Source organism: Eublepharis macularius, chromosome 1 (genome assembly GCF_028583425.1).
Source record: "Eublepharis macularius isolate TG4126 chromosome 1, MPM_Emac_v1.0, whole genome shotgun sequence".
Lineage (NCBI taxonomy): Eukaryota > Metazoa > Chordata > Lepidosauria > Squamata > Eublepharidae > Eublepharis > Eublepharis macularius.
Window position 1 is genome coordinate 23,827,350 of NC_072790.1, and position 21,270 is coordinate 23,848,619.

General features: G+C 44.1%; 1 protein-coding gene across 1 annotated transcript; it reads left to right on the forward strand.

Annotated features, from left to right (window-relative positions):
* Positions 1 to 1,781: 1,781 nt before the first annotated feature.
* Positions 1,782 to 21,057, forward strand: LOC129326168 (serotriflin-like). The gene is made up of 8 exons (XM_054974335.1): positions 1,782 to 1,839; positions 6,732 to 6,815; positions 8,755 to 8,865; positions 9,720 to 9,810; positions 10,336 to 10,481; positions 12,158 to 12,252; positions 17,664 to 17,752; positions 20,316 to 21,057. Exons 2-8 carry the CDS (start codon positions 6,756 to 6,758, stop codon positions 20,441 to 20,443), a joined length of 720 nt encoding a protein of 239 aa, XP_054830310.1. The 5' UTR covers positions 1,782 to 1,839; positions 6,732 to 6,755; the 3' UTR covers positions 20,444 to 21,057.
* Positions 21,058 to 21,270: the final 213 nt, after the last annotated feature.

The window sequence follows — 21,270 nt, forward strand, 5'->3', positions numbered from 1 at the left end:
GTTTGGTCTCTTCCTCTTTCTGGCCCTGCTTCTAGCTTGGAAGTATCCAACTCTAATGCTTACCTCCTTGCGATGTGATGATAAAAAGAGTCTCATTTAGTGTTGCCAGCTGTTCTTAACATCCCGAAGCCAAAGACTGGTGTGATAGGGCCTGATACTGTTGGACACTTTTGCAATGAAACATACTGAATTTTAGAGTCTCTCTACATGTTACTAAGTACCTAGGGATGCTCAAGTGTGGCATTGTACGTGTAGTCTTCAATTCACACACAGGCTGTTCTTGCTCAATGCATGTGAATGCTGCTTTCATGGGAGCTCCCTTTGTGAGACTGCATCTGCAAGTGATTCCAAAGGGCAGAGTACCAATTCAGCACTGTTTTCCCGGCGAGAACAAGTATTGTAGGCTCCTTTGAATTGCCAGTTGGCATTTTTCTAAGGTGTGAGAAAGTGTCAAGATCTGCATTTGAATGAATGGATGTGGGGGAAACTGGGATACTTTTAGCAGTTGAGAAGGAACTGATATGAAACGTGTGAATGTACTCACAGGGAGCAAACTGAAGTGTGACTGTGCGAGCGAGTGCCTGAAAAGTTAAAGGGGGGGACACATGAAATCAGGGCTTTTTTTCTGGGAAAAGAGGTGGTGGAACTCAGAGGGTTGCCCTCAGAGACAATGGTCACATGGCTGGTGGCCCCGCCCCCTGACCTCCAGACAGAGGGGAGTTTAGATTGCCCTCCACGCCACCCAGCGGCGCGGAGGGCCATCTCAACTCCCCTCTGTCTGGAGATCAGGGGGCGGGGCCACCAGCCATGTGACCATTTTCAAGAGGTTCCGGAACTCCGTTCCCCCGCGTTCCCCCTGAAAAAAAGCCCTGCATGAAATGATGTTCACTTGAGGATCCCTAAGTACTTAGTAACGTGTAGAGAGACTCTTAGACAACGATGGTTCTAGCTATGGTTGTCTACTTCCAGACAAGGACTAGAGATCTCCTAGAATTACAACTGTTCTCCATGCTACAGTTTCCCTGGAGAAAATGGCTTCTTTGGAGAGTGGGCTCTATGGCAGAGTTCCCTCTGCAGGCTTCACCCCCAAATCTCCAGGAATTTCCCAACTTGGAGCTGGCAACCCTAGTTCTGGTCCATATAGGGATTTAAGTTGTGTGCCCCTGCTCTGTTCCATCTCATTGGGAGAAGAGAATGTACTTGCCTCTCTTTGGGGTATTTTCAATCAGATACTGGCTTTTTCACCCATGTTGTTCTTTCTCAACTCCCTGAGCTTTGCAAGCAAATCCTAGCCACCTCAGAAACCAGAACCACTTCTGCCTTCTCATATTAATTTATGATTTTTCTGTCTGCAGAAATCTCTGGTTAAACAAATGAAATGGTGAAGTCTACCAATAAACTTTTTAAATAGCTTTTTTTTTTTTAGAAAATACCATATTTACTCAAAAGAAGGATGACCCTAAATGTAAGATGAACCCCACCCCCACCCCCAAAAAAGTGATACACACCAAAAAAATGTTACTGAACATCGCTGTTACTTGTATGCAAACCTAAGATGATCCCTTCTTTTTTAATGGCATACCTGGAAAAAAACAGTCTTGCATTTGAGTAAAAACAGTATATAAAATGTTGCAGTAGCTTTTAGCCACCTATTACTTGTGAAAAGGCAAGCTTTTAAAAAACGCATCCTGCAGCTGTTGTCAATTTGTGTGTATGAGAGAGACACTCCTTATCAAAGCAGGAAGTGTTCCTGCTATATATATGTGCCTTTCCAGTACACTCCTCAGGTTTGCCTCCTCCAGCCCTTCACAAATCACAGACAGGACCACACTGGAAAAGGTAATGTAGAAAAGTCTTCCTTTTGAGTATCCAGAATTCTGCTGGATGTGGAATGGTTCACATCCTGGGCTGCTACCCGCCAAGGGACTCCAAAAAGAATGAATTAAGATGCTTGATATCTACAGGCAATGCAATCCTAAGACAACTTTCCTGGAAGTAAACGCCATTGAATAAACTTGATTAGGATTCTAAGTAGACCTGCTTAGGATTGTTCCCTAAGTCTTCTTTCAAAGGTATTGGGGAAAGGGAAGATCAATCCTATGTGATCAATGAAGTTTGCCATGTATTATTCTGGTACAAGAGATGTTTTCCATGAGAGAGGATTAAATAGTTCAGGAAAAAAATGAATCATTCGGTGCTATTCCTAAACATATTACTGTTTTGGGTGACCCAGACAGGTGGAACAGAGAGTTAAATGATTTTAAATAAAATTATTTGACAATGTTTCCTGAAGACAGTGGTGCATATTTGCCAACAAGTTATATGGGATTAAAGTGTTAAAAGGATAACCCCTCACACTAGAATATTAAAGCAAAGTACTACAGGGAATGAGAGTAAAGTGAAAGGCATTTTGCAATTGCAGGCCACCGTAACAATTTCCCCCATTTGCAAGATCAGCTTAAGGGATCAGTGATGTATAAGAGATCAGCTTTTGCCTTTTTACAGTACTTGGTTGTCATTATTTGTGACTCACCTCCATGAAGGGGCTGCATTCGTGTGCCGCTTTGCTAGAAGTAAGGTCTCTTGTAATCTGTGGGATTACAGATGAAAGGTTGCAAAGCTGCCCTGAGAGGTGAGCCACGCCCTCACCTGCTTATTGATACCCTGGCCCTTCCCACTTCTCCCTCCTGAGGCCAAATCTGGAATCCAGGTGTACCCTGAAGAATGCAGGGCACAAACAGGGAGAGACCAAAGCTGCCCCGCCACCCAGCACTGGAAGGAATGGGAAAGGGTATTTAACCTGGTAGCTCCTTATGGGACTTAGTTCTCAGTAAATATATTTAGAATTGAATTGCCAAGGCAGATGTATTAATATCCGTAAAGTATTAATAGGAATTGTTTCATTGATCTAAAGGTACCTTCTGAAGCCTGGAGTCTCACATACACACCTGGCTGCATTCCTGGGTCTGGATGCGCACGGACACAGTGTTGTTCAAGTCTTTTCCCATTCTTTAACTGCTCAGATACCTGAAAAACCTGGTTGAGGCCTTCAGGGGGCTGGTGCTTCCTCTCCTACAGATCATTGTGTTATTGCCCGGGGCCACATCCACCCAACACAGGACTGTACCAACAAGCCATAAACCGGGAAAGACCACATACCACCATGAAATATATTATGCAAGTACATTTGAAAGGGGAATGTAAAGCAGCTCATAGGTTTGGGTCATCATTAAGGGTGTTCAGAGATTATGCAGAGGTGTATAGAGATGGACAATAACTAGGGAAATGTAGCAGAGGAAAAGATCGATAGTCCAGCAGCACCTATAAGACTAACTAGGGCTTTTTTTCAGCTGGAATGCGGGGGAACGGAGTTCCGGAACCTCTTGAAAATGGTCACATGGCTGGTGGCCCCGCCCTCTGATCTCCAGACAGAGGGGAGTTGAGATTGCCCTCCGCGCTGCTCAGAGGCACGGAGGGCAATCTCTCTCTCTTTTTTTTTTTTTTTTGGAAATTTTTTTTATTGGGTTAGAATCAAATGTTTATACATTACAATCAATTTTCCCATTTCCCACTTTCTAACCCCCTCCCTTTCCCCCCCCTTTTTGTTGACTTCCAACAGTTTTCCAACCCTTTATCCCTTTTCCCTTACTCTTTATATATTCCTCTATCTAACAAATATATATTCTCCCTTTATTCTAAGCAATACTTCTTTAACTATTTTTAATGCTCTGTACCCTAACTATGAGTCCCTTTTTTCCACAATGGATAAACAATTTATCCCCTTTTTCATAATTCCATTTTCAAATATTTCTATATATCATACACTATGTAAACCATACCTTCATATAAACCAGCCAGTTTAACTTATACTCTATATTTTATTCATTCTATCTTCTTCTCTCTATTTTGGTTGTATTTGTTTACATTAATATTTCTATTCCCCTTCAAAGGCACGGAGGGCAATCTCAACTCCCCTCTGTCTGGAGATCAGGGGGCGGGGCCACCAGCCATGTAACCATTTTCTCCAAGGGCCACCCACTGAGTTCCACCACCTCTTTCCCCAGAAAAAAAGCTCTGAGACTAACAAAATTAGTGGTAGGGTATGAGCTTTCGTGAGTCTCACAGTCACAACTCACTGTAATTTACGAAAGCTCATACCCTACTATAAATTTTGTTAGTCTTATAGGTGCTACTGGACTCTTGCTCTTTCCCACTGCTATAGACAGACTAACCCAGCTACCCATCTTGATCTATCTCCAGGGAAATGGTAGTCTGCCAGGAAACCCTCACTAGTTCCATGTCCCCAAATCGGAGTTTGAAAATGGTAGGGGGGGCCCTTCACCCCCCCACGCGATATGATCCTCAGTGGGATCGGGCCCTTGAAACATTGTGAAAGTTTAAAAAAAGCTCTAAAATGGTGCCACATCCCCGTAGTGGACTCAGGGATGCAGAATTGTCTAGCCTAGCCCTGAGGCAGAGACCATGGATAGCCCACGTGGCAAAATGGTTAGACTACTGGACTAGGACAGGTAGACTCGGCTTCGAATCTCCACTCAGCCAGAAAATTCACTAGGCTATATGTTCTCATTCAGCCTTACCTACCTCACTAGATGGTTGTAAGGTTAAAAAAGGAAGAGGAGGAATTGTGTAAACCACATTGAATTCATTGGATTAAGGCTAGGATAATATTTTTAGAGATCTCCCTCTAGGGTTGCCAACCTCCAGCTAGTGGCGGGAGACATTCCAGAATTACAACTGATCTCCAGGCTACAGAGATTAGTTCCCATGGAAAAAATGGCTGCTTTGCAGGGTGGACTCTATGGCATTCTATGGCCTCTATGGCACTCTATGGCCTGCTGAAGTCACTCCCCTCCCCAAACCCTGCCCTTGCCAGGTTCCCCCTCCCACACACGCACAAATCTCCAGAAATTTCCCAACCCAACACTTGCAAGTCGCAACTCTTCCTCTCTCTGTTTTCTAAAGACCAATTCCAATAAGAGGGTTGGGGAGGGAGGGTTTAATTCTTCAGTGCCCCAAATAATTTTGCTAATTGAAACCACTGCCTCACTCCCATGCTATAATTAGACCTTACAGAAAACAAGGGCACCAATATTGTTTTTCAAGGGGTAATTTTTTTATTATTATTAAAACCATATGTGAGAGGATGTGATCTGAATCTGGGACCTATGCAGCTGAAATTTGACTTCAAAAATTGCTCAGAGGATCCAGTCATGAATTTCTCAGTGTTTTGTCGGTTTTGCTCTTACAATAAATGAATTTATTGCATGCACTCACACTTAACATTTTTAGGCAGGCCCTTAAAAAATATTGGTGACAATCTAGCCATATTACACTCTTTTAAATCTTTGCTCTTAACTTTGCTGGATTGTGCAAGTGGAGGGCAAGTGAACAGGGAGGGATACACGTGAGTCTGTTCACTTGCCAGGCAAGCATAATTCGTCACTTGTAGCTTGGCTCTTTGAATGAGGTAATTCTGGGGTAATTCTGCATATGATTGCACTGTGATTTTGGACTGGGTTATGTCCCTCAACTCTCCTGATAAAAATGGAATGAGTAGTATGCACTGGGAAACTCTTAATTAAATAGTTATTTAAAAAAGTCCAGCACTTCAGCATACCTATGGCAATGCGACGTTTGCCTTTTGCCACATATCTTTTCATGCTTGGTCATGTCACTGACATTTGGTACAATATCTGTTTAAACAAGATGGCTGCTGTAAAGTTCAAACACTTTGCTCTGCTCTTCTCACCTTTGTTAGAGAAGGCCTGCTTTACATCTTGGGGGGAAGCCAGCATTGAGGTATCTTGAGACTGAGTCCCCCATTCAGAAACATCTCTATGAAAACATTTTGCTAGTGAGCAACCATAGATAATCCCTATGTTCTCGGCATCTGTCAGAAAGCTTTTAAATCCCATAATCGTGTTGCCTTTGGAATGACAGAAAAAGTTGACAGAAAGGCACAAAAAGATAGTGCGGTGTAGTGGTTAGAGGGTAAGATTACAATCTGAGACACTCAGGTTTGAATCCCTTACTCTGCTATGGAAGCTCGGTAGGTGATCTTGGGCCAGTCACACACACTCAGTATAATCTACCTCACATGGTTGTTGTGAGGAGAAAAATGGAGGAGAAGAGAATGAGGTAAGCCAACTGAAGTCTCCATTGAGGAAAAAGACTAGCTATAAATGAAATGTTTGCTTTCTAATTTATGACATTCTAAAAGTCATCTGAGTAATAACCTTAAATGTCAGTTTCTTCTAAATGACTGGGTTCCTGAAATTACTGAAGCAGTTGCTAAATTTCTTGTGGAAGTTCTTAAATTTAAAGGTAATTTTAATTAGTAGTTTGTTTAGATTTTTATCGTTGAAAGTTTATATATGTTATGGATCGGATACCTTATCAATCTTGTGATTGTTGTTATGCCAGTAAAGGTAGATGATGATGATGATGATGAAGTAAAAATAAAAATTTAAAAACATCTCAAATGAATAATAAATATTGACTCCCCACCCCCCCACGTGATGTTTGGGGCAGTTAATCCCATTGTCTCCCCCCAGAAAAAAGGGTCTGGTTAAATATGGTGAACCTTTCTCAAGATCAAATTCTTCTCCCCCACAAACACAACTGAAAGGGGAGAGGGGGCAAAGAAGCGTTTGTGTGAATCTTAGTGCTCAAACAGCTTAAGGATGTAATGATTCCTATCTTATTTGCAGGCTGTTCTTCCTTGTCCAGCAGAAATGCTTCTTCAGACTGTACTCCTGCTCTTCGCTGCTGTTCTACATCAGTCTCTAGGACAGGTATGAGACTTTAGACTGAAATACAATATATTTCATACATAACTTGTTCATGGACCTGAGAATATAAAGTAGGATTGCCAGATCCCTTGTCTCCCCCAGTGGGAGACTGGGAGCCTGGTTCTTACCCGGCACCATCTGTGGAGTCTTGCATGATAACATCACTTCCTGGAAGTGACATCATTGTGTGGGTCAAAGGACGGCCCTGCATGTCAAAGGGCATTTTCCATGCTCCCCAACAAGCATGATTTGGCCCCAAATGGGCCCACTGCTGAGTGCTGCAGGGCATGATTCAGGTCGCTATGGGCACAGGGGCACGCCACGCCACCCAGGTGCATGCCACACCGCCCGTGAGGGGGTGCCCCAGGAGTGCACCCCCTGCTGGCCAAGTAAGTGGGTGCAGAGGGCAAGGGTAGTAGCAGGGGATCCCCACCCTGGGTGGGGGAATGGCACCCCTAATATGAAGAGTCACACATTTCTGGAAATACTTTCCTGCCGGTGAGGACTAGGGTTGCCAGGTCCCTCGTGGCAAACCCACAGGGGACATGGGATGACTGCAGGGGTGAAGGATGGGCCTTACTGACTGCAGCGCAACCCTCTGGTGATGTAATGATGTCACCAACAATACACTGACATCACTTCCAGAAGTTACATCATCACATTGCTGGCCTGCTGAAATTGCTTTAGTATTTGGGCAAAAAAAGGATGGTTGGCAGAAAATACTTGTGACGAAAGTCAGAACTGAGGGGAAGGGGGAATGATCTCTTGACCCTACTTGTGTCACATGTGGCATCAGGGAACTAACATTCCCAAGCACTGCAGGGCTGTATTTGGCTCATGAACACTGCGTGAGAGAATAAGGGGTTTCAGCTTTCCTTTCCGCACTGTTTTTCTAAGCCAAAACGTCCACTGAGGGGCCTGCTTGCCCCACAGTGGAGCATGTAATGAATAAAAGAGAAGAGAATTAATGCAGTCAGGAAGGACAGCTTAAGCTGTCTTGCAGCTTCCCCTCCCTTCATTCCTTCATAGGCAATTGGGACAAAAGCTTCTTACACATTTTCCCTTATATATATATATATATATGACAGGAAAAGGACCAGATACTTATTTTAAAAAAATGAAATGTAGAAATTCAAAGAGGGGGACTGGGTTACAAACTTGCCACTAATATCCCTCATTCTTATTCATAGTTCATATCCATTTTCTAAGAGCCAAGATTAGTGCACCTGAGACATGATGTCCACTGTTATTAATTAAAGCGATATGTTCTATGCCCTGGTGTGTTTTTGAAATAAATAGTGCATATATACAATATAGTAAAATGCAGGGCTTTTTTCTGGGAAAAGAGGTGGTGGAACTCAGTGGGTTGCCCTCGGGGAAAATGGTCACATGGCTGGTGGCCCCGCCCCCTGCTCTCCAGACAGAGGGGAGTTGAGATGGCCCTCCGCGCCGCTGGCAGCGCGGAAGGCAAACTCAACTCCCCTCTGTCTGGAGATCAGGGGGCGGGGCCACCAGCCATGTGACCATTTTCAAGAGGTTCCGGAACTCCGTTCCACCGTGTTCCCCCTGAAAAAAAGCCCAGGTAAAATGTTTTTAACATAGCGGCTCTCTGTGCGACTCTCTCTGGTCAAGAATATGTGGAGAAGATCTTGTGAAATGTCCAGTGTTACAAGGCCCAATTAAGAGGTCGAGTCTACACATTCCCTCTTTGAGGTGATAGTTTATGAAATGCCTCTAAGATCGGGCAAGTGAATGGGAGAGAATATGTTTGATGAAACTTAGCTTCAAAGATTCCTCCTGTAAATGGCCTCAGAGATAAGGATTTAAACACCCTGGGGTAATTACGCTACGATATTACTGTAGGTTAGCCTCATAATAAACAGAAGAATTTTAAAAATATCTATGGTGAAATTTGTTGTTGTTGTTGTTGTTAATCTTTGAGGACCTATCAGAAGGCAGTGGTACCTCTATGGAGGCCCAGAAGGAAATTGTCAAAACACACAATGACTTAAGAAAAATAGTGGATCCACCTGCCAGCAATATGCTGAAAATGGTAAGATGCAGTTCAAAGATGTTTTTGTTTAGTGCTGCATGAGTTCCTTTTGCTATGATCAGTGGCCCACAAACATCAGTATGGCTTACTAGATGAGCTCAGCACCAGTCCCTCCCTCCCTTAACTTCTGCTGCAGATGCAGAGAACTGATAGCCGGTGTGGTGTAGTGGGTAGAGTGTCAGACTATGATCTTGGAGTAGAGGTGGGCATGGACCCAGAAAACCCTATGGGCTGTAGGTGTGTGGTCTGTGGCATTTCATGGACCACGGACCACATGGTCCAGCCCTGGTTTGTGAACTGACCGGTTTGTTGGTCCAGGCCAGAGCTGGAGCTCTCTAACCGCCCCCCCCCCCACTCCAGCTGACTGGTGGCCACCAGTCAGCTGGAGCAAGGGAGGATTTAAATGTTAAAAAGCTTCTGGTGCTGCTTTCCAGCTGTGCCGGAAGGCTTTAATGGACCATGGACCAACAGACCGGTGAAAAGTCCATGGGTCCGTGGAAAACGAGTGTCCCACAACCCGCCAGTTTGTGAACGCCGAACTGACCTGGTCCATGCAAAATTTTCGTCCATTTTCTGGTCTGTACCCACCTCTGTCTTGGAGTCCTCAGTTCAAATCCCTCCCTGGACAAGTAACTGCATGTACATTCCCTTCTCCAGTCCAGGAATTCTAACTCTACAAGTGGAACCCCTTTTCAAAAACTAAATTCCTATCAACGAACTCCCTGAGACGATGAGGGATGTATCCTCTGTGCTAACCCCCACCCATAAGAGCTAAGCAGTAGGATTTTAAATACAGTATGCGTACTTTGACCCATTGCCGTGATCTAACTAAAATGTTTCTTGGATTTATTAAGACCTGGAATGAGAAAATTGCTGAGAGTGCGAAAAGATGGGCTAATCAGTGCAAATTAGCAATCAGTCCCAACAACCTTCGAAGTATAAATGGTAAGTAGGGTTACCAACTCTGGGTTGTGATATTCCTGGATATTTGGGGGTGGAGCCTGGGAAGGCAGGGTTTGGGGAAGGGAGAAACCACAGAGGGGTATCATATCATAGAGACCACCTTCTGAAGGTGCCATTTTCTCCAGAGGAACTGATCCCTGTAGTCTTGAGATCAATTGTAATTCCAGAAGATCTCCAGGGTTCACCTGGAGGTTGGCAACCACAGCAGTAAGTGGAATGACCAGCCATTTCAACCACTGTGTAACTAAAAAGCAAACTCTCCACTAAGCAGGTATTCCGCCAGTCCAAACTGTTTGATGATGTATATGTTACACATGTTTTCTTACATATGTCTGACACAAAGTCAAGATTCATACTACATAGGAGATCCCCAATGCAATCTCCCAGTTTTTTCAAGGGTTAAACTATGCATAACCCCAGCTGTGTAATGGGAGGGGGTTCTACACCATTTTCTAAATCACAAATAGTGCATCTTTATAGCACCAACTATATGCCTTTTTATTGCAGGAATCTTCTGTGGTGAGAATATATTCTATGCCAATTATGCCAGCTCCTGGTCAGATGTGATCAAAATGTGGTATAAAGGGGGATCCAATTTCAAGTATGGTGTTGGAGCGATTGACACAAAGAAGAGCATTGCTGGTTTTACTCAGGTAGGAACAGAAACACTAGTGGCATCTGGCAAGTAGTACAGTATTTTGGGGGTGCAATTAATAAAATCATGGAAATAATGTAACAAATACTTTCTCTTCTGAAGTTGTGTAAGTCACCCCTCCAGTGACTGGCACAACACTTTATATTCAAAGGCTGGGATTCAAATAGGAACTTAATTATAAATAAGAACTCATGTGCAGTGAAGGGTTCTCTCCTCCTTTTTCTACATCTGGCATGTTCTTATGTTTCCACACTGAGGTTGGACCAGACATTATTTACAATATGGGCTAATCAATTTCAACACTCTTCTAACTTAAATTTCGGACAAACTGAAATGGGGCATTAGTAGAAATATGAACAAACTTTTTTTTTCTTTATAGCAAATGCCACCCAATATGACATTTGTCACTAGGCAGGGTACTAAGTAGAGATGGGCATGAACCAGAAAAAAATGAACCATGCAGTTCGTGGTTCGTCACATTTCATGTACCATGAACCACAAACTTTCACAAACCTGCCCCATTTCATGAATTGGTTCATTTTGGTTTGTGAAAATGTCACTTACGGGCTAGCAAATCACCACTTCCGGGTCAGCAGAAGGTCACTTCCAGGTCAGCAGAAGGTCTGCAGGAAGTCCATCCGCTGTTGCCTAGGAAACTGATATATCGGCGCCAGGCTGTCTGCAGTGATGAACTGAAAAACCAAATGAATCAGCCTAAAGTTCATAGCGGTTCATCAGAAATAGGATCTGATGAACCGCTGGTTCACGAACCACAAACCAGCCTGGTTCATCACGAATTTTGGTTCATGTTTCGGTTCGTGCCCATCTCTAGTACTAAGTTGCTTAAAAACATGAAATGTGCATGTAACAAATGTGAATCATAAACCCCTGTGAAATGCATGAAAAGGACTGGAGTATGGCCCAATATTGGCATTGTAGTTTATGAAAACTGCCTCTCTGACACTAATTGAATTAGACATACTTCATTATCTGTTCAGAAAATGCTTGCATTCTGTGACTTTATAATTATAAGAATTTCTGTTCAGACCAGGGCCATTTCCGCATCTTCTTAGAAGTGTGGTTCACTCTCGGAACTGTGGTGGCTTTTCCCCAAGTATGCACACTTTATCATTTTCCAACTGTGTGCATATTCTTTTCTTACCAAGTTTTCTGCATATTTACCAGGACACCTCTTGCTCCAATGTTTTCTTTTGTTGTGGGTTTCCAGTGGGTTTTTTGTGTGTGTGCATTTTCTGGCATATGAATTTGAAGCATTTCTGAAGAAACCACCTACTCCTCTCAATCTCCTCCCAGTTCTTCCCCTGAAGCTCTCGCCCTTCCTTCCTCACATTTCTGTTCAGCCACAGAACCTGGCTTGAAACGCTAGCTGCATGCAAACCTGCATGTGCAAAGTAAAAACAAAAATGAAAAGGAAGATGGGCCCTTTTAGTCTATGAGGACGAAAGTGCCCAATCTGGAGATTTTCCTGCAACCTCACAACCAAAGGTTAGCGCTTGTGGATACTGCTTGTGGAGGGTGAGCTGACAGGATGACTCAGCAAAACACAGACGCGAGGAGAAGGTGGGAACAACAGGCTGTGCAAAAATGACCCAGGACATAAACTCTGCATCAAAATGCTCACCCAATTTAATGTGCCCCTCTTTATGTTCGCAGATTATTTGGTATAATTCACGAGAGGTTGGATGTGCTGTTGCTCATTGCCCAGATACTAAGTACCCTTTCTTCTACGTCTGCCAGTACTGTCCTGCGTAAGTATAATCCTACTATATAAAAGAGTAAGCGTGTTCCAGGCAACTCACTTCCTACCCTGGTGCACCTCCAAAGGGAGCTGCCACAGCAGGAAACTTAGCCAGGATCAGGAGCGGAGCAGGTGGCAGTGCTTGCCCCCGCCTTCACCTGGCTAGGATCAGGAGTGGACCAGGTGGCAATGCCTGCCCCCTGCATTCACTGGACCAGGAGCAGAGCAGGAGGCAATGCCCACCCTCTGCCTTCACCTGGCTGGGATCAGGAGCAAAGCAGGTGGCAATGCCTGCCCCCGCCTTCACCCAGCCGGGATCAGGCACAGAACAGGTGGCAATGCTCGCCCCCCACCTTCATCAGGAGTGGAGCAGGGGGCAATGCCTGCCCCCTGCATTCACTGGGCAGGATCAGGAACAGAGCAAGAAGCAATGCCCGCCCCCTGCCTTCACCTGGCTGGGATCAGGAACGGAGCAAGTGGCAATGCCCACCCCCACTTTCACCTGGCTGGAAACAGGAGCGAAGCAGGTGGCAATGCCCGCACCCTGCCTTCATCAGGCCAGGATCAAGAGGGGAGCAAGTGGCAATGCCCACCCCCCACCTTCACCCAGCCAGAATCAGGCACAGAGGAGGCGGCAATGCCCACCTGCCCCCTCCCCTTTCTAGAGCTCATTGTATTTTTCCCCACAATGGGCTTTGTTGCTAGTTTCTGCATAAAACATTTACCCTGTTCTAGGGCCCTGTGTACTCTTTGAGGCTCACATACAGCTTTGGTCACCAGGTCCCCTTACCCTCCCGGCGGGAAGGGGGAACCCAGTGCTTACCTGCTGCACTTTCCTGGTGTGCTCCGTGCACACACGTCATTGCTGACATGATGACATCACTTCCAGGAAGTGATGTCATTGTGCAAGGCAGGGAGTGTGTGCGTGCTTTGTAGCAAGCCAAATTGTCCCTCTGCGAAATGCAGGCGTGCTCTCAAGGCAGTGTGATTATGTCAGTGACATCGTCACACCAACCCTGGGAGTGCACCTGGGAGGTCCATTCCCCCCTCCTGCTGGCCAGGTAGGCAGCGGCAGGGGGTGAAAGATGGGGGAATGGGAACCCTACGTACAGTTCTTGTTTACTCAGACTCCTCTATACATTTTAATGGAGGAGGGATCAAATCATTGTGCACAAAGGAATGAATTTGTCCACCTGCTGGTGCAGCAAATGAATGGGGCAACTTCTTGTGTATGGAGAGATCCATTTCCATGTTGGAGCTCCAGTATTTATTTATTTATTTATTTATTTATTTATTTATTTATTTATTTATTTATTTATTTATTTATTTATTTATTTATTTAATCATATTTATATTCCACCCTCCCCGCAAGCAGGCTCAGGGCGGATAACAGCATTAAAAACATTTCATTAAACATCATCATAAAACATTAAAAGTATTGTATAAAGATATTAAAAATAGCAGCACTCTTTTTTTTTTTTAGTGGCGATTACAGGAAGTGCAGCAGTGCAATTGAAACATGGCAGCAGCTTCAGAACAGTGGTGGGCACTCAGCTCTCATAGGGAGGGGAGTAGATGTTATATCCTCCAGCCAGCGGAGGCCCAGCCTCAGCCATAAGCCTGGCGGAACAACTCTGTCTTACAGGCCCGGCGGAAAGATAGTAGATCCTGCCAGTACAGTACCTGTAAGAAACTGCTAAATTACGACTGTTTATTGCAAAATTCTTATTGTGGGAAATCCTCCAAAAAGTTGGGGCCACAATTCCTTTTTAGACAGGGCTGCCGTATTTCCAAGTGGGACATCAAATTAGGGACGCCAATCTCCATCTGGGACCTGGAGATCCCCCAGAATTGCATGTGATCTCCGGATGACAAAGATAATTTCCCATGGAGAAAAATGGCTACTTTGGACAGTGAACTCTGACATTATATCCTGCCGATGTCCCTAGCCTTCCCAAACTCTGCCCTCCCCAGGCTCCACCCCCAAATCTCCAGGAATTTCCCAGCATTGACTGAAAACTTATTTCAAAAGGTTTAGTATAATCTTTGGTTTTAACCCCTTTTATTATATGTGGTTGTCTTTCATAATTTTATACTTCTGTTTCCCAAAATCTGTTTTATTGGTGGCAGCAGCCTTGAATGTGATGGTCTTGATAGAAGGGCGTCCCAGAAGTCTTCTAATCAGACAGACAAACAAACAAACACTGACATTTGTGGGGTGGGGGGGAGATATGATTTTTAGTGTATAGGGCTGTTCCACCACCCCCACCCCCTTTAGGGAAAGTGGGCTTTTTTTCAGGGGGAACGCGGTGGAACGGAGTTCTGGAACCTCTAGAAAATTGTCACATGGGTGGTGGCCCCACCCCCTGCTCTCCAGACGGCGGGGAGTTCAGATTGCCTTCCGCACTGTGACCATTTTCTCCAAGGGCAACCTACTGAGTTCCACCACCTCTTTTCCCAGAAAAAAAGCTCTGAAAGTGGCTATATTAAGGGCAAGTCAGTTTTGGCTGCCTTTGGATAGGAATAGTTTTAAAGCTGTCATCCACTTATCCCTCCTTCTATACTTTGCAAAGAGGGCAGTGGTAAAAATGCATGGCAGTTATCTTTGCACTTCCAGGGTCACAGTGTGCATCACCAATTGTGGCTATCTCCACCAATCATACTGTGCCAATTTGTGTGTGTGTGTGTGTGTGTGCGCGCACGCGCGCGTGCGCGCGCGGGGAGGGGGTGATGCTGGGAGAAGCGCTGGCCTCACCCAGCAAGGAGATCTAACAGAAATCAATAGATGCCTCATATTGAGCTGGAAACCAAGGGGCATAGGGTGCTCTAGTTATTTTTCTCTCTATAACCATCTCCATCCAAATCCTGCCCCAAGCCACAAATTCATCTCCTGTGTCTGTAAGCATGTCTGTCCCCACCTCCTCTAAGGAAATATGGTTTTTTATGTGGGGGTAAAAGGTAAAGGTGCAAGCACCGAGTCATTACTGACCCTTGGGGGAGGGGATGTTGCAACACAATGTTTTCTTGGCAGACTTTTTGTTACGGGGTGGTTTTCCATTGCCTTCCCCAGTCATCTACATTTTACCCCCAGGAAACTGGGTACTCATTTTACCGACCTCGGAAGGATGGCAGGCTGGGTCAACCTTGAGCTGGCTACCTGAACCCGGCTTTTGCCAGGATTGAACTCCGGTCATGAGCAGAGCTTGGGCTGCAGCACTGCCGCTTACCACTTCGCGCCACGGGGCAACTCATGTGGGGGTTTTCTGTTTGATTTTTGAGCCACAATATAGTACACATTTTTCACAAGGGGAGAGTCTTGTGTGGTTTCCCCACTGCTGCTGTGGCTTGCACATAGCAGGTTTCCCCACAGTTTCCCTGCCTCAAATCCCTGGAGGGGAATGGCAGGAGCCATTCTCCTCCTGCCCTCAACTAGTTTTTTTTTAAAATAAGAAATTAAATATTATTATATCAAGTTAACTATCTGTGTATCAAACTCTCTGAATTCCGGGGTTTTATTTTTTATTTTTCAGCACTGAGATGTGCCTTTTCTCTTATGGCTCCACATTGAATGATATTAGAGTCATTTTCTTTTTTAAAAAATTATTTATTTAAAACATTTATATGCCACCTTTACTTTCAAATATGGTTCCCAGGGCAGGGAGAATGAAATGAAAATGAACGCTGAGAGCTCAGTCTCTCTACACGAGACATCTGACACGTGAAGAACATGTTAGCAATGTTAGCAGGGAAGGGTGCTGTCCACTGGAGCTGTGTGAAGGGGCTGTGAAATGGCAGAAGGGAAACTTCAGCCCATTATAACCTCTCCGGGTCCAAGCCTGGATCTGGAAGGCAATTCCGGCCCATTTCCATTCCTCGCTGCCCTCTGGTTGCCATCCCACACAGTTTTAGACTGGAGAAGTGAAATTGACAGAGCCTTTGGAGAGGTGAAGATGAAATTAATAAACCCTCTGAGGAGCAATCTCTGCCAGCTCCGTCTTTTTAAACTACGCTCCCTGGCTAACATTGCATCTCCTTATACTTGATGAACATGTGACAAGGTGTCTTGGGTAGAGAGACTCTCAGAGGACCTGATACACAGATAGTTATAACATTATAACAATATTCTGTTACTAACTTTTAAACAAATGGTGACGGGGGAAGGAAATGCTGATTGAGAGGACAGGGAAAATGGCTTCTGTATGTGTGGGATCAGGAAAATCTAAACTTTCTCAACAACCTGGAAGCCATCCAGGCTTTGTTGAGAATTTCCCCAAAACTTTTCAGCAAAGCAGGTTTAAGAAGGGTTGGTAAAAAAGCCAGGGAAATCTCTGGGGGCACACAAATGTACCTTGATGCTGTGAGGAAGCAGGAAAAAAATCCATGTCCCAACAACATCAAACACAAAGCAAATAGTCTGTGAGGAAAAAGGCCTTCGTTTTCTACTGCACTACCAGATTAAGCATCCATGGAATGATAGATTGTACCACATCCGTCTATAGGTGGAGGGGTTGCATTTTAATGCCTCCCCATAAAAAGCACTTTTGGACCAAAAGTGATGCTTAAATCTTCCTATCTGGTATGTTAGCTTTCTACATAGCATCGAAATAGCAGGAGGTCATAGCCCCTCTCTACACTGCCTTGGTCAGGCCACACCTGGAGTACTGTGTGCAGTTCTGGAGGCCTCACTTCAAAAAGGATGTGGCCAAAATTGAGAGGGTGCAGAGGAGAGCGACGAGGATGATCAGGGGTCTGGAGACTGAGCCCTACGAGGAAAGGCTGAGGGCCTTGGGAATGTTTAGTTTGGAGAAGAGGAGGTTGAGGGGGGACATGATTGCTCTCTTTAAATATTTGAAAGGCTGTCATTTGGAGGAGGGCAAGGAGCTGTTCCAGTTGGCAGCAGAGGGTAGGACGCGAAGCAATGGGCTAAAACTACATGCACAAAGGTACCGACTGGATATTAGGAAAAACTTTTTCATGGTCAGAGTAGTTCAAAAGTGGAATCAGCTGCCTAGGGCGGTGGTGAGCTCCCCTTCACTGGCAGTTTTCAAGAAGAGGCTGGAAGAATATTTGTCAGAGATGCTTTAGGCTGATCCTGCACTGGGCAGGGGGTTGGACTAGATGGTCTGTATGGCCCCTTCCAACTCTATAATTCTATGATTCTATACATGCAGGGAGTCTTTTATGTCAAAATCTAGCTCCTCACCTACTCTCTGAAGTGGTTTAGAATGTAACATGTCGACCAGCTTTGATTTTGCTATAATGATATGAAAGGAAAGCCTGTGCCACAAAGGATGGGTTAAATTTTAGATCAGTATTAATTTCAGCTCGGTCAACACTATCAAATTAACTCCGCATATAATCTTCTGTCTCTTTTATAAATTGTTGGGTGATAAAATGTACTGTGACGCTTTATGATTTCAGAGGGAACATAGTCAACCTCATGCCAAAACCCTACAAAGAGGGGAAATCATGCGGAGACTGCCCAAACAACTGTGAGGATAAACTCTGCAGTAAGTTACCAGTGACGCCGTTATCTTCTCTTGGATAAAATCAAACCTCTTCTCAAGTATCTATGATAGAAGTAGCACTCCGAATCCAGGCACAATTTATCTGAGTCTTTCTGACATGATGTCATCCCACACATTTCACTTCCTGAGTCATGAAACATTTCTGTGTTATTTATGGAATCGCATAAATCGATCATATCCATCACTAACATAATATCTCCTTCAACATTTCATAAAGGAAAATAGAGACATTTCATGCATGAGTTTGGGAATAGGCTTACTATTACCAGGTGAGAGCAGGCTGTCTTCCACCACCATCCTCAGCCTCCTGCCCTCAATAATTTGAAGAGCCAGAGTTAAAAATGGCATCGATGGTGACACTTTAAGAATTTCCACTAATCTCTATAGTAAAGACTGTAGAGATTAGGAGGATCTGTACAGCGTCACCCAGAAGTGACATCACATCTACTGACCCTCCAACTGGAAGTGACTTCACTTCCTTTGTGCTGCTGTAGGACCACAGAGATTGGGGAAATTCCCAGAGTGTCACCAGAATTGATGTCACATTCCCTCCCAAACTCCATCTATCCTCCAAATTGTCTAACACTCAATTGTAGGGCCAACATAATCCATAATAAAATGTGCTATAAGAAGAAAGCAGGAATTAAAATGGTATAAAATATCAATGGCCTCAAATGACAACAACAGTGAAGAAAGTTCTATACAACAGACATACGTTGGTGGAGAGTACCGTCAAGTCATAGCTGATTTATGGCGACCCCTGCTGGGTTTTTTCAAGGCAAGAGACTAACAGAGGTAGTTTGTCATTGCCTGCCTCTGCAACCCTGGTCTTCTTCGCAGGTCTCCCATCCAATTACCAACCAAGGCTGGCCCTGCTTAGCTTCCAAGATCTGATGGGATAGGGCTTGCCTAGACAATCCAGTTCAGAGCAACAGATCGTATATGCACTATAATGCATTTATGCCATCTACAGCAGGCTTTCAAAACATGTTAGGTCCCAAAGCCTGTGAAAATGGGTTGCGGCTGGTTTTTTTGTTTTTTTTAAAGTGGGCACCGTTTTCCGCTGCTCCCAATAGGCATAATTGAGCACAGCTATATCCAGCAACCAGACAGTTGTGTTTTTACATTCCTATATACCAACCTGTAATTGACTTTGTAAGTGCAATAAATATTTCATCAAATTCCACATAAACAGAAGCATTAAATACATTTTTGCTTGGATGCCCCAATTCACAGATGCAGAAAGGGCAAACCTGCAGTTAAAATGCATAAAACAGATAGCTGCCAAAATTCATTTGACAATAAATCCATGGGCGAAGGGTGCCATTATTATAGCTGACTTATGGCGCCCCCTGCTGGTTTTTTCAAGGCAAGAGACTAACAGAGGTGGTTTGCCTCTGCAACCCTGGTCTTCGTTGGAGGTCTCCCATCCAATTACTAACCAAGGCTGACCTTGATTTAGCTTCGGAAATCTCACAAGACTGGGCTTACCCAGGCTATGCAGATGAGGGCAATAAGGCCTACCTAGAATAATTATTCATAGAATTGCACTGTAAACCCATAAAGTATCTGGGAATATGTGGAACAACTAAAAAGATCCTAGGGTTGCCAACTCTAGAGTGGGAAATTCCTAGAGATTTGAGGGTAGAGCCTAGGAAAGGTGGGTTCTGGGGACGTAAGGGACATCAGCAGGGTATGATGCCATAGAGTCAACCCTCCAAAGTAGCCATTTTCTCCAAGGGAACGGATTTCTTTAGTCTGGGGATAAATTGTAATTTTTGGACATCTCCAGGTCCCACCTGAAGGTTGGCAACTCCTTGCCTACCTTAAGCTTCACCTTTAACTGTCATATATTGCAACTAAATAAACAGAGAAGTTGCTGTAAAGTTGGTGTTTGGAGGTAGGGTTGCCAACCTTCAGGTGGGGGCTGGTGATCTGGAATTACCATTGATTTCCAGCCTACAGAGATCAGTTCTCGTGCATAAAATGGCTACTTTAGAAGGTTACCTCTATGGCATTTTATCCTGCTGAGGTCACTCCCCAAATCCTGCCTTCCTGAGGCTCCACCCCCAAGTCTCCAGGAATTTTTAACTCGTTGTTGGCAATCCTATTTGGTAGGGGCTGTTTTCCCAGTAATAAGACCAGGGCTTTTTTTCAGCTGGAACGCGGTGGAACGGAGTTCCGGAACCTCTTGAAAATGGTCACATGGCTGGTGGCCCCGCCCCCTGATCTCCAGACAGAGGGGATATTAGATTGCCCTCTGCACCACCGAGCGGCGCGGAGGGCAATCTCAACTCCCCTCTGTCTGGAGATCAGGGGGTGGGGCCACCAGCCACGTGACCATTTTCTCCGAGGGCAACCCACTGAGTTCCACCACCTCTTTTCCCAGAAAAAAAGCCCTGAATAGGACTCTGAAAAATGGACCACCTCCAGTGGAAACAGTTAGAAGGTTATGAAATAAAGCACTGTTGAAATGAAATGGGAGCATAATAAAGATTTAATTCACAGGTGACATCTAATTTTGTTTTGGTTCTGCCCTTTTCAGCCAATCCCTGCAAGCATGCCGATCATATCACAAACTGTGTACAGCTTAAACAACTGTTCAGCTGCAACGAAAAATTGTTGACTGAGAAATGCCAGGCCACCTGTAACTGCAAAACAGAAATTAAATAATGCATACATGAACACTGGAAGATCCATCCTGAGACAACTGTTGGTAGTGGAAGACGGTAAAGATTCAGCAGGAAAAAGAAACTCCATTTGTTTTCTCTCCAACTAGTAAAATGTCAGCCTTTCCTTTATTCATGTAAAACATGAGCATTTCTAGAATTTAAAAAGGGTAAGAGAAATACATCAAGCTCCTGTGTCTACTTTGTTTTTCTTTATTTGTTGTTTTGCTTTAGAAAATGTGTTGAATGATTAAGCATCAATATTGCACAGCGTTCACTAGCCCTTTCTCTCTTCTTTCCCAAATTCTAACTTCACCTTAGATTTCAATTCTGGGTTAAAGGTTTGTGAAAGTGTATTTTGCACTACATGTCAATGCTTACTGTTGTTCAATATACTAAACATTTAGCTACTACAAACTGAATCTAGGCCTGATAGTGATTACAAACTGATATATTCTTCTGTACCTAAGCAGTTCTGTAGTTCCCATTTTTTTATTAGCTGTAAGATTTTTTAAAATAAACTATTAAGCATTAATTATTTTCAGTTGGTTACATTTGAATTTTCTTTTCCTGATTGTACAAATTAATCTAGTAAATTAAATAAATTCTCTAAATTTCCAGATGCCAATTCATTCGATTGCTCTTAATTGTCTGCCATTTCATAAAGAAATAACACCAATTCAATCCTGCAGTTAGGTATCAGATGTAGATTAAATAAGCGTAATGAGCATGGAATCCAGGATAAATATCTCATCTGATTTCTTCATTGTACATAGGGTTGCTGTACACCTTCTGGGGGTATTGGGGATATTTATTAATTAATCTAGCAAA